The sequence below is a fragment of the Hyposmocoma kahamanoa genome, unplaced genomic scaffold, assembly GCF_003589595.1.
Source record: "Hyposmocoma kahamanoa isolate Upper Pololo Valley unplaced genomic scaffold, ASM358959v1 79, whole genome shotgun sequence".
Lineage (NCBI taxonomy): Eukaryota > Metazoa > Arthropoda > Insecta > Lepidoptera > Cosmopterigidae > Hyposmocoma > Hyposmocoma kahamanoa.
In genome coordinates this window covers 6,576,157-6,590,872 of record NW_020653993.1, presented here as the reverse complement: position 1 = coordinate 6,590,872, position 14,716 = coordinate 6,576,157, and the positions used below count along the sequence as shown (strand labels likewise).

The 14,716-nt window shown below is 35.8% G+C and overlaps 1 protein-coding gene across 1 annotated transcript; it reads right to left on the bottom strand.

Annotated features, from left to right (window-relative positions):
• Window positions 1–10,233: 10,233 nt before the first annotated feature.
• LOC113233675 (uncharacterized protein DDB_G0286379-like) lies at window positions 10,234–13,709 on the bottom strand. Its single transcript, XM_026468850.1, has 2 exons — window positions 13,496–13,709; window positions 10,234–10,708 (listed from the first exon to the last, which is right to left on the bottom strand). Exons 1-2 carry the CDS (start codon window positions 13,529–13,531, stop codon window positions 10,256–10,258), a joined length of 489 nt encoding a protein of 162 aa, XP_026324635.1. The 5' UTR covers window positions 13,532–13,709; the 3' UTR covers window positions 10,234–10,255.
• Between the last annotated feature and the right edge of the window lie 1,007 nt (window positions 13,710–14,716).

Below are 14,716 nucleotides of genomic sequence, written 5' to 3'. Positions count from 1 at the left end.
CAATGGACTTGAAAGTAAAACAAAGAGATGTCATTGAGTTTCTGGCAAAAGGGTTGTGCACCTAGCAAGTCCCTTGAAGAATGTTTGTGAGAATGCTGTAATGGCCTTCATCAATGTGCGGAGCTAGGTAAACATGTTTGGAAATAGAAGAACGCAAATCGCAGATAAAACGAGAAGCGGTCGGTTGATAATATCTAGCACAGATTCAAATCCAGAACGTGTTGATAAATTGATTCGAAGAGACCGACACGTTACTGTTCAGAATGTTGCTAATGCATTGAACGTCTCATATGGCTCTATAATTCTAGAGAATAATTCATGGCTTGGGACACTACAAAGTATATGTGTCCTTTACAGCATTTCAATAACATTGTTCAAGAGATTATGGGTTTCCTTAGGTGCACAACCTTCTTTCGCCAAAAACTTAATGACAGCTCTTTGTATTTGCTCCAAATCCATCTATCTAAAAATCATCTATCTAGATCTAATCAGTATACCATGTATAGTAATACCATGTATTAGTTTAGTAGCTAAAGAAATAAAATTTAGAAAAATGGAGGCTGCTTGTTTTTGACTGCCGCTCGTAACAACAACCACGATAAAGACGGTGGAGACAACTATAACAACAGCGACAATTGCGGTGGGGATAACAATAATTAACAACAACAGTTGCAGCAGCAACGATGGCGTTAACAACAATAATAACAACAACGTTAGTTGTGGTGGGGGAAATAATAATAACCCACAATAATGGCGATAGGGGTGTTATATTGTAACAGTAACAATAAGCGTAGTCATAAATTAAAAAAAAAAAAATCTTTAATAACATCTGCATGGTTAAACTTTGCATGAAAAATTTTAATAATAATTAAATTTTGTGTAGTTATTATTAAAAAATTGGTAATAATTAACATAGGACTTAACGGTAATATTATAATTAATTACAACAACAAACTTAATAGTAATTAGTTAATCCTTATGGATAAATTGCTGAAACATATTTTTAACTTCCTGGAATAGGTGCTCAAAAACACTCTTAATAACGGCAAAGTTAAAGACAACAACAATCCACGATGTTTTCACTACATGCTATGTAACGTCTTTGTAACAGGTTTTCGATTTGGCGTTATCTAAATCAAGGAAATTGTTAAATTTATTCACCCACAGTTTTCGTGTACTATTTACTAAATTACCTTCAGAATCTCAAATTTATTTTTTTAGATCACTTATTTGTAACTAAATAAGTAAATACAATAAAAAAAATACTATATTTTGAAGTAAAATTCTTCATATTTAGACAGTCAATGTAGAGTCAGCATAAGATTCTTTATGTTGTAAACGAATATCCTATTTATTTCTTTGTATCTTGATTCAATAAACGTCTTAAAAACTTTTCTTGTTTCACTTATTGTCCTTACGTTGATATCATTCCGACTATGTATTTTTCGTACCACCTAATAAGAGATGAAAAGCCAACCTACTGCAATCTTTCGCGTAACGACAACAACTAAATACTACCCCAAAAATTCAAAATTTCGACTCCAACCACAACGTCGTCTGATGTAACCTGCCGTTGCGTCGTGTTACTTACTTACTTCATTACCATTGACTCTTCAGAATATTAGCTTATAGAAGAAATTACGCACACAGTGATTTAACTATTTTTCAATATTTTTTCAGTGTCCAGAGGACGACAAAACATCTACAAAAGGTGTAGGTGGTAGAAAAGATGTAGGTGGTGAAAACGGTGCTGGCGGTGCAAATGGTGCAGCTGGTATAAGTAGGCAGTATTACCCTAACAGCGAAGAAGACTGCAGCGCCTGTGGTTGCTACTATCCTTTTTATCCCGCTGATATGTGTCGAGTCATAGAAAAATGTACGAAAGCCTGCGAAGCAGTTTATGATATTTTGTGCATAGATCCTCGAATTCAGCAAGCTATTAGGTGTTGGTTCTCAAAAACGTGTCAAGCCAATTGTTACACCACATTTATGTATACTACTAAAGGTACAAATCTCCTTCACGGAAGCAGTAAAAACTACAATGTTACAAAACTTTCTGATAAAATTATTATTATCAACAACAACAACAACAACAATAATAATAATCGATATGGTGGTGGTGGAGGTGGTTATGCATTGTGCTTACTATTTATTTGTGGGTGATTCTTCGAGATTACATTTACTGAGTGATTCCTCTGTATTGCGCTAAATAGTTTGAATTATACAGTAATAAATAATAATCCCACGAAACAAAAACATATTTACTACAAAACATGATTCGATTTGAAACTGCTTAACGTTCTAATTAAACAAACAAATTTTATTTTACTACTTTTATACTGTATTACAATATCTTCCGCACTACATACATCATTTTTAGTTAACTAATTAAAAGTAGATAACATTATAATTGTATTATTTTAAAATGCAAAGTAAAAAAAAAACTTTTATTGGATAATTTATTGGTCGATATTTCACAAAAACAATAATGGGTTAACACAATAAGAAATTTTGTATGTAAACTGAAATGCGTACGTGTGGAGTCTGTCTACTAGCGACACCTAAGACGACTAGTGGGGAGGTGAAACGATCAAAGCCTGCCGCTTAACCGAGTCGGTTCCTGAGGTAGCTGCGCGGTGCGGGAGGAGTGACAGTTTCCGTAACAGTTATGGCGCGCTGTACTCGGGATAATTTCAATAAGATTTTTCTAACGATATTCAATCGCAAGTAGATTGAAAAAAAGTGCCTAATTGATTGTCTATTCATTTCTATTATCAATGAAATAGTTTTTTTATTCTCGTTTCACGTAACAATAACTGACTAATATGGCAGGCACTTTTTTCAATTCCCTTGTTACTGGGTTCGCGGTAGCAAATTAATTTACTTACATTTTTATTAATGACTAGGTAGGCAATGTATAAAATAAAAACCTTTCTCGGACTTCGTACAGACATTCGATTAATGTAAAAAAATCTAGTTTGCAAATCGTAAAACCAACAAAGTTTAATTACCTCGCCTTGCATTGAATTAATTAATGTTTTTAACACAAGCCTTTATAATCTTATTAAGAAGAGAAAGGACTAATTCTTTGTATTGTATAGGTATAGCTTGTTATTTCTAATAAGGCAATTATAATAACGTTGTAATTATATTCCGTGTGTTAATTTTGCATAATTAACGTTGCTAATTATATAACTCAGCGTTTAATAAAGATGGGTTACAATTGCATTAATTTCATTTTATTAAGTTCCATTACAATTGCTATAACGGCAACGGTAAGCCAATAAAGCATCCATGACAAAAATTCCAATTTTATGAGTGGTTATTACAATTGTGTTGAATACAACACTTCAAAAGCATAAACATAATTTATGCTAAATAGAATTTGTAATAACATTCTCGAAAATAATGGTTTTGGAGCACCACTTACACATTTTGCCACCTTACCTATTTCTATCGCCAAACAGTAATTTGAGCATTACTGCGTTTCGGCTTTGAAGGGTAAGGGTGCTGGTGAAATTACAGGCACTTGCGATTTGTCAATTTATATCTCAGGATGACGAGTGCAGTGGCAGTATTCCTCAGATTTTTACGATACAAGGCTTTGAGTGGCACTGCAACTGTTATGGACAGGCGTGTCGCATAACACGAGTCGCACGACTTGTTCGTCCCGCCACTTGATATCATAAAAGAAACATGTAGCATAGCATGAATACCTAAGAAGGTTTACTAAAGAATAAGTTACTAAAAATAACCATCAAATTGATAGTTCTTAATCAGGAAGTGAGACTCGAGAGGAAAAATGGAAAGGTTGCCTAAACAATTTGAACATTTTTTTACACAGCACTTGAAGCAAACACAGCATACAAAGGAACATAAAGCAAAATCGCTGCAGCCGGACGCAAGTAAATTAAGGTATAACACTCTTTTTTTAATAAGAAATAAAATATTGACCACAATAGGACTAAACCGTGATAAATGTGCTGGTAATGGCATTTTAACTAAAAATTACGGATAACTCACGTATTTAAGTCGAATTTTTGCTCGACATGTTTCGAACCAATTCGTGGTCCTTAATCATGAGATTCCGCGGCGGTGACTCGACGGAAACTGCGCGCCAAAGCCCTGGCAGCCGGTTGACTGAGATGCTAAAGTCATCAACCGTTATGTCAAGATAATATTAATGAAGCCGCAAAATGGAAAAAAATGTTTCATTTTCTAATAACCTAAGTACCTACTCCATACATTTAGACCTTGGAGAGGCGGTTTTTCCCGGTATTCGGCAGGGATAACGGAGTCAGTATAGTCAAGAGCACATCAGGTTTGGCACTTAGTACTTAGGACCGTTTTTATCGTAAGTGGCATAGAGTTGAATTTAAGTCTTAAGTGTTAAGTTTCACGTGCTCTTGACCTTGTACAAGAACTGGCGACTGATACGTGCCGCGTCGAGTAGCACCGCTGTCTGCATTTTGTATCGTAATTTAATATTATTATAGGTATTACGATAAGTTTTTAAGGTCTTAGCACATTCGGTTGGGGTAAGTCATATTACTACCACATTATTATTATTATTGGTATCTAGATTTTACAGTCGAACGTAATGGAATTTAGTAGCAGTAGAGCTCCATGTGAAAAAGTTCCTCCAGAGAAGTACTGTCACCTTACCTATTTCTGCCGCCAAGCAGTAATGTGAACATTACTGTGTTCCGGTTTTGAAGGGTTCTGGTGAAATCACAGGTATATGGGACTTGTCAAGTTATGTCTCAGGGTGACAAGCACAGTGGCAGTGTCAGACCTCAGAACTTTGCAATTTAAAGCTCTGAGTTGCACTGTAATTGTTATGGACAGGCATGTAGTTTAGAAAATTGATAAACAGACGATCTTGGGCACCTAGCGGTTAGAATTGTGGGCAACTGGACGAGGAGGTCCCGAGTACGATACCCGGGAGAACCAATTTGGGAAAGATACTTTTTCTAAATTGGTATGAGTATTGTAGAGTATTGGTATGAGTATTATGGTTAATGGCTCTGGTGCACATAGTACAGAGATTTGCTAGTTTGAGACCAAGTTATTCGTTTGGTGGTCTGGTAATGGTAAAAGTAAATATAATGCACCAATTCGTTGAAATCAAAATAAAATATTTTAAAAAAGTCAAATTTAGCCATTAGTTGAGAATAAAAAGAATATATTTTTGGTTGGATTAGAACCTAAAACACAAAGTATTAAAAAAAAAATGAAATTATTGTTTGCGTCCTTGATTATTTAGTAAAATTGCAACGTTGAAAACTTCTGCTGCGTAGCTTGCGTTCGTAGGATACGTTGCCAGACCTCTGTTTTGACATGGTTTTGACAAATTAATTGATATTGTATTGTAATCGGCTATCTACCGTCGAGCACGATACTTACGAGATATGTAGTCGGACATAGTTATGCAAACTATAACCAACCCACAAAATGTCACTTTCGAGATAATTAGATTTTTGTAAAAACAGTGTGAAGAAATAAATAGGTAAATTATTTGAGACTAGAGATGCGCCGAGTACTAGTTTGCTACTCGGTACTCGGTGTACTCGGCCGAATAATTCGGTTCACGAGAAGAGTACTTGGTTAAAATAAAACATCACAGCTAATAAAGTAAAATCAATATTATATTTAAAATATTCAAAAGAGATTTATTACTAGAAATTGTAACAATTTCTAGCTATTTAGTAATTTAAAAAGAAAGTTTACATTATTAATATTTAAAATTTAACAAAGGCAAGTTATAATGTAGGAATATTTACAAGACTTTCTGCGCGTTAAGGTAATATAGTCTGTTCTTTTTTTCTTCATACACATTACCTGCTTCGGCATATAACCGCTCGCTATACATAGTGCTTGCAGGTGCACATAAAAACACTCGTGCTAACTGTGCCAGTTTTAGATATTTTGTTTTATGCTCTGCCCAAAATTGGAAAGGACTCTGCTCTCGCGACAATAAACTTTCATTGACATATCTGCCTAATTCTAGAGCAACGGGGGCTTTTAGGATAATCGCGTTCCGGTTGTAATGAACCGAGCAACTCGGCCGAGTACTCGGCTCGGCAAATGTTAAACCGAGTAATATTCGGTACTCGGTTACTCGGTAAAACTTGTACTCGGCGCATCTCTATTTGAGACAAACGATGTACTGTAGCAGTGAGAACGATATAGTGAACGATATACTATTATATTATATAGCAATAAATAGAAAACATTATGTATCCTTTTATTTAGTTAACCTGAAACATATTCTAGTTTTCGTAATGAAAATGCCAAAGATCTACAGTACTTCAGTACATGTGACATGGATCCGTTTAGCATATTTTAAAAAAGATATTATAATAAGTTAAGCAACAAGGTTCTTTTTACCTATTAAAAAGTTACTTATTTAGGGTTGGTACCCTGAAGTACTTTTATTTTCTCCGTTCTGGCTTGGTATGTTGCCAGGATCTTTTGTGAGCGGGTAAAGGACACGTCTGGTGTTCTACCTAAATACATACCTAACTCAATTTCACTCGAGGTGTGGGTTATTTCTTGTTTGCATAATATGTCCAGTTCTTATATGCTTTGATATTTTTTGGTTTGATAGCCTGTGTGTATTTTAAGTACAACGCCATCTGTTAGCGGCAATCAATATTATGTTAAATCAAGCGGAAGGTCCAACTACCACACTCTTACTGCATCGGGGCGTATGGCGCCACCTTATTGGAGAAATTATAGCAGGCGCGTTATCGCTCAAGGTCATCCACGCAAGGTCATCGACGCTTGTCAGCGTCTTACGTTACTTTGTACGCTGTGCATGGTTCAAGTGCTTTGTAAAAGATGTTCAAATTGTTTAGGCAACCTTTCCATTTTTCCTTTGGAGTCCCCACTCCCGATTCCTGATTTAGAACTATTATTTTGATGGTTATTTTTAATAACTTAGTACACCTTCCCTAGCAGCCATTAAATAGAGAAACATCTTTATATGATACCTAGGGATGGGACGAACAAGTCGTGTGACTGGCGTCCATAACAGTTGCAGTGCTAACCAGAGCCTTGAATCGCAAAATCTGAGGGACACTGACAATGCGCTCGTCACACAGAGACATAAATTGATAAATCGCTCGCAAACGTGGCTTAATCCAAAATTGACCCTTTTTTACTTATTACTGAGATTTATTCAGAAAATGTTATCATATTATGAATATATTATGATTAAATTTTATTGCTATTTGCATTCCAAGCTTTTCATTAGTTAGAATAATCACATGACAACATTGGGATGGTCTACGATTGGTCCACTTTGAGCGGCAGACAGAATTAGATGCTTTTGAGATAGGCCACTGTTCTAGAAATCCATCGATGTCTATGCTTTTAAATGACTACACAATCCTAATAACTACTCATAAAATTGGAATACTTGACATGGATGCTTTATTGGCTTACCGCATTGACTTACAAAATGGCTTACCGTTGCCATTATAATGGAACTGAATAAAAAGAAATTCATACAATTATAACCCATACTTATTAAACACCGAGTTATAATTAGTAATACAATTGTAATAGTTAAATGTGCAAAATTAATACACAAAACATAATTACAACGTTATTATAATTGCCTTATTAGAAATAACAAGCTATGTACACAAGCTAACACAACAAGCTACACATTGACGTATCTTGTTCCGTTGCACTGGAGGCGATTTTCGAAGAAAAATGTGTAGTCTGATGTGCCGTTGTACGTACAATACAAAGAATTAGTCCTTTCTCTTCTTATTACGATTAAGAAGGCTTGTGTTAAAAGATTAATGAATGTAAGGCGAGAATGTAATGTTGCAAATTGCATTTTTTTACATTAATCGAAAGTCTGTACTAAGTCTGGTTTTATTTTATACATTGTCCACCTAGTCGTTGTTTATATAGTTCTTTTTTATGATACCAAGTTAAGTAGCAGTAGAGCTCTTTGCCACTTACCTATTTCTGCAGCTAGGCAGTAATGTGTGCATTATTGCCTTCCGGTTTTGAAGGTTTAAGGGTCCTGGTGAAAAGTGAGGGTTCACTGGCAGTAGCCCTCACATCTTTGTGATTTAAAGCTCTGAGTGGCACTGCAATTGTTATGGACAGGCGTGTCGCTTACCACCAGGCACACGACTTGTTCGTCCCGTCGCTTGGTATCATAAAAAAGTACGCTATACAAAATTTCAGTGGACCTGATTTTATCACTACCGTTTTTCAATCTCCACAGATCATATCAAGCTCCTCTCCACCGTGTTGTTGTCCTTATTACCAGAAAAAAACTTGACTGTTGTTTTAGTACGTTTTTAATAAGTACTTTTTAATTAAGTGTCTTAACAGTGTATATAACCACAAATGGCTTTGGTTGATTTGGAGAAAATATAAAGTACAATTGAGGATGTACTCTGAAAGCTACGGTGTGAAAACACGATTCCTAAAAACTTTCAAGATAGAAAAACACGAACTTACCCCGAAATTTTACAAGAAAACCGTTGTATTCAATAGGTACTTAACATATGATGATTATTTGTATCAACTGAAGTAAATAGAACACGTTTCAGAACTGTACGATATACCTAATTCTTTCTAATGGCTTTAATTTTGTTTCTAAAATAATAAATTCTGTAATCAGGCCAGTGTCCCTGCCGATCGTACCAAGCAAAATTAACGTAGTATCGAGTCTTAAGCTTCATATGTCTCGACATTCCCGAAACGAAAATGCCAAAATATTGAGATTTAATATAGAGATCCGAAATTTTTGAGATCGAGTTTCCCGGGATGAAAGTCCTCATTATCATCTCATTTATACGTCCTATTTGCTCGGCACAGGTATCCTCTCAGACGAGGGTTTAGGTTATAGTTGTAACTATACGACCTCTTTCATCGTCATCCCTTTTTTTATCACCCATTTAGAATAGAATAGAATAGACATTTATTGCAACGTCACAACACGTAGATACAAAAACAAAACAAAAATTGATAACACAGATAAACAAAAGAAATTAACAAGAATTAATGAACAAAATAAAGAATACAATAAAAAGACAACAACATAAAATAAGACAAATCAGACAAAAAGCAAATAACAAAATATAACGATTACAAATTTTGTTATGTCATATGTGTGGTTGTGGCGTACGCAAAAGGACTTCATTCAGCATAAGTCACAGCCATGATTTCTCTGGTTCCTGTCCACCTACTTTGAAATTTTGAATCCTTCTTAAATTCCTTTTCTTCGTCACTTACTTTTCTTCTTTCCATCGCCATTCTCTACTAAATTCTGAAGCGAGCACACGTGCTCGCCATCATATAGAATTCTGATCAGTTACTTATACCATTGGAAATCAAGTAACCTAACTACTTATAAAACATCAGTATTTGTACGAATACAGACCCCAAGGTAAGTTTGTTTACGTTAAATGTTAATCCGTTGTAAGGGAGTGTTTTTATACGATTTTACCTGTTTTTGTATCATTATGTTTTGTTACCGCCTTTACGCCTTTACTTTACTTGTTCTTCTTTTCCCTTCCTTTACTCTTTCTTTTTTCTACAATAAAATTCAAGTGGACCGAGAATTCTATTAAGATTTATTGTATTATTATTCTAAGAGCCTAGGCTCTTGCCTAATTAAATAGAAATACTCGCGTGACATGGTACGCCACACTGGACCAATGCGGGTTGGAGACCTCTGACGTTTTCCGAATTTTGTGAAATCAACAAATCAACTTATTATTGAATATCGTCAGAAAAATCTTGTTGAAATATCCCGTGTGCAGCGCGATATAACTGTTACGTAATCTGTCATTCCTCCCGCACCGCGCAGCTACCTCAGGAACCGAATCGGTACTGCTTAGTACGCTTTGATCGTTTCTCCTCCCCACGTGTCGCTTGAAGTGTGGGCAGTCACCTGCAGACCGACTCCACGCGCACGCATTTTACTTTACGTACAAATTTTCTCATTGTGTTATCTTATCTCATTATTGTGTTTGTGAAATATCGAGCAACAAGTTATCATTAAAGTTTTCTTTAATTCCAAACTGCATTGCAAAACAATATATTATAATGTTATATACTTTAAATCAGCAACATAAAAAATTATATATGTATTTATACACCTTTAGTAAAAGTTCGGAAGATATTGTAATACTATATAAATAAAATTTGTCAATGATAAGATATATGTTTTATTGTAAATATGTTTTTGTTTCGCGTGATTACTATTTATTATTATTATTTATTTACCATTGTTATTGTTGTTATTATTATTGTTATTACCACCCCAACCATTGTTGTTGTTGTTGTTGTTATTGTTATTTGAGCCGCCGCCGCCGCCGCCACCGCATCCAAACAAACATCCGAGCAAACCGAACGTAAGTTTTTTAGGGTTTGCGGAGTTGGCCTTAGTTGTATACATAAATGTGGCGTAACAATTTGTTTGACACGTTCTAGAGAACCAACACTTAACAGCTTGCTGAATGCGGGGATCTATGCACAAGATATCATAAACTGCTTCGCAGGCTTTCGTGCACCTTTCTATGACTCGACATATATCATTGGGATAATAAGGGTAGTAGCAGCCACAAGCGGCGCAGTCTTCTTCACTGTTAGGATAATACACTCTACTTGAACCAGCTGTACCAATTGCACCACCTGCACTTTTTGGAGACATTTTGTCGTCATCTGGACACTGAAAAATCGTTAATAATTAAGTCCTATAATAGCATATGTATGTTCAAGTTCAAATAATTGTACTAGCGGTGGTAGCTCAATGGGAGGACGGTTGTTTCTAAGATGAGAGGGCGGCGTTTGGAGTCCTTGTGAACGTTTGTTAAAGTTTGTAGCAATGTGTCTCGCTAATAATGTGGGAAAACACCGTGATGAAACCTGCACGTCGAAAAGGTTCACAGCTCCTAGGAAACTTGTGAAGTATTCAACTCGCTTTGGACCAGAGCGTGGCGGTCTACGGTCTAAACTCTCTCGTTACTTGCATTTTTCACTAAGTACCTAGTCACGGGTGCGATTCCTATTTATTTAAGCAATATGTTCCACATCGAATAGCTGCGTACAGACGGAGTAGCCTCGCAAGGCTGCCAACCGAGGAAAAGCCGACCGAGCATGTGCCTCGCCAGTACTTGCTCTAGTGTTGTAAAAAACTCGAGTCCGGGAAGACTCCCGTCGACATTTTTGGACTCGACTCCAATTCATAAAACTCGACTCATAAAGACAGAGACTCCACTGCTCGATGTATCACGAGCTTATCGAGTTTCCGGACAGACTGGGGTTTAACGTTAATGCTCGAGTCTATTTATGCAACGACTCGCGCTCGACTTCAAGTTTGTTTACTCGGTACGAGTCGAGCTCCAGTCTGGTAAGTATCTACTGAGCGGTGTAGTATAATTAAGTATTAATATCTTCTTGATCTTCAATCACAATATTGAGTTTTTTGTTTTTTATTTAATTTGTGGGCATTAGCAGCTTTTCAGTAAATTGAACCCTGCTTGCCGTGCTCGACACTTTATAGAGTCGTAGTTCTTTTTAAATCTCGATGCTTTGATCACTCGCGCTCGACTTGACTCGGATTCGTGAGTGTTAGTGTAGGCCACCGAGCCATAGGAAATTGAGTCGAATTTATAAATGTAGACTCCCGGACTCGAGTTTTTTATAACATTAGCTCGCTCAGTCTGTACGCGGCTATTGACGCGGACAAGGAAGTAAAATTAGCTGCTACGGCTGCAGTTAGTCGTGGCTAATCGCGTAGTGGAAAATGGCCTTGTGGTACAATTAGGGGCTGTCGATAAATAATTATACTGACATAGCGTGATAACTTAAATGATTGACATACAATACTGTGATATACAAGTTGTAATCGTTAAGTGTGTCCAGGCGATTATCCTGTAAATATAATAGATATAATAGCAGTAGAGCACCTTGTGAAAGAATTCGTCCAGGGAAATACTGCCACCTTATCTATATCTGCCGCCAAGCAGTAATGTGTATTACTGCGTTCCGGTTTTGAAGGGTAAGGGCACTGGTGAAATTACAGGCACGTGGGACTTGTCAACTTATGTCTCAGTCGCAGTGAAGCTCCGAGTGGCACAATAACTGTTAGGGACAGGCGTGTCGCTTACCACCAGGCACATGACTTGTTCGTCCCGTCACTTAGTAGTATATAAAAGAAACGAACACTTTTATTACTAGACTTTATACTGATATCGAAATTACGTCACCTAATAAGTAAAATGACGTCAATAACTTTTTAATTACAAATATTTAAAATTTTAACGTGAAACGCAGAGAGCAATAAAATTATTAAAATTACAATTAAAATTTTTATAATTAAATAAGTGCGCATTTGACCTCCATCTCACCTGATGGTAAGTGATGATGAAGTCGACGATGGAGCATGCACACCTTAGTAATACACCTATTCACTCTCGTTTTGAAAAGACCTAAATTATACCGACCAGGGTACAAGTATGTAGGCAGGGAATTCGACTGCATAGCCCTTCGCCCTATAAATGTGAAAGCGAAGCGCGAGGTGTGAATCTTTGGAATATCCACAACATAGGGATGGAACCACAGCCTACGTCTTGTTCCCCTATGATGGAAAGGGGAAAGCGGAGTTAATTCATGTAATTCAAGCGCACATTCTACATGGATATTACTGGTTTTATTTTTATAAAGTTATTGATGTCGTTTTGCTCAGTAGGTAATGTGCTTTCAATATCAGTTCAATAATATAAGAAATTACAAAAGAGAGTTTGTTACAAGCCTGAAGCCGAAGGCTGAGGGCGTTAATGACTCGAGGTTTGTAATTTTCGCCGCCCGTGCTACATACAATGTTGTATGTGATACAACGATAATTTATTTCTTGTATGAATAAGTATCGTTTCACAACACAACATTTACCATTTTGGAAAAGGCGGGTTTTTTGTTCTTTTTTTTAAACAGATTGCCAGCTTCCATAATACAACTCGAACTAAAATGTTATAAAAGGTACAGACGCATGCAGCCACACTGTATTAGATGTAAAATAAATCATTTCCAATTGCTAAAAATACTGCAATATTTGAATGTACAAAATAAATTTTAGTTTTTTTTAAAGACACAAGTTTATGCTAAATATACGTTTAGATTTTTCAAGCCTTTTTTTTTTCAAACTTTTTGCTTAATCGTAACGTAAAAAATCCATAGGGCGATAATTACAAATTTCATAAAAAGCCTGTGAGCATAATTTAGGACATTACGATCGACCTTGCCTGCTTGTCATGGCACTGTGTCAAGTGTGATGAAAAGATTTATGATTTAACTTATATTTATTTATGGAATAATCGCCTGGATGCACTAAACAATTACACTTTAGTTTCCATGACATTTACAAGTTTGAAAATATAGGCATAGCCACGACACGGCATCAACACGAATAAAAAACTTTAACCTCTTTTTTTTCTGGTTACGAAATAGTTTGACTTACGTCCAAATCCTGTGTATTTACTCTAAGTTGATTCATAACTTGCGAGTCAAGGAGGTCTGCTAGCTCCGAGAACTGTGAAAAAAAAGTTGTTTAATTTCTCCTCCCGAGTTCACAATCCTGACTTCTGGATTCGAACATAAGAAAATAACGATATCATGTCTGCCGTCAAGAGGTAATGGGAGCATTATAGCGTTCCTATTTTGGAGGGTAATGAGGGTGCTGTTGAAATTACAGGCACATAGGACTTGTAAATTTACGTGTCAGGGTGATGGACGCAGTGACAGTGCTCCTCAGTTCTTTGCGATTTAAGCTTTGATTCTGCACTTAGTAATATTAAAAAAAAATTGCTTACCGATGCCGTCATAACAATTGGTATAATACTCATTAAAAAGAAATTAAAACCGAATAAACCCATTTTTATTAAACGCAGAATAAAAATGACTGAGAAATCCAAAATAATTAAACGTGTAAAATTATTTAACACGCTTGTACTGCAAATCTGGAAAAGTAAGTTAAACATCGATATAACATGATGGATTAATTGCCTCATTAAAAATAACAAGACTGATATTATTGAACGATTAAAGTACATTGTATATTGCACGAAACGAAAAAGGTCAAAGCTTAATATACTGACAAGTGACTGAAAATTGGGACACTTTACAGGATGCTTTTATTTTATACGACACCCACGCCATGAAAGGAATAAATAAATTTATAAATATATATATTTTTTAAATTAGTGAGTTCTGTTAAAAGCCCGCAGATGAATTAGGTTATGAATGAACGATAAACGTTTCTTAATGAAATCTATAAATGTAACGTAAACACAGAAGCTTTCCTTCTTAAAAAAGAATTTTTAAAAGACTTCACTTAAGCCAACTCGAGAAATTGGCCTTTGATTTTTTATTTTACTTTCTAAAATACTCTGACGGAATTACATAACTAAGGTAAATGTCCCAGAAGTGGACGCTTTAAGACGAAAAATCAAGTGAACGAGCAGTGGCTCAATAAAATTACGTTTTCAAATGTAAAAATTTTACCTATGAAATAAATTATTATTTGCCTTAGACTTTGACATATACAGCAAACACTAAACTCGCGTTTTCACGCGCTGGTCGTTTTCTCGACGCACATCAAAGGAAAGGACCAAATAGGAAAATAGCAAGTAAACCGTCCACACTATGGTCATATTCATTATGTTAACTCCTTATTTAGCTC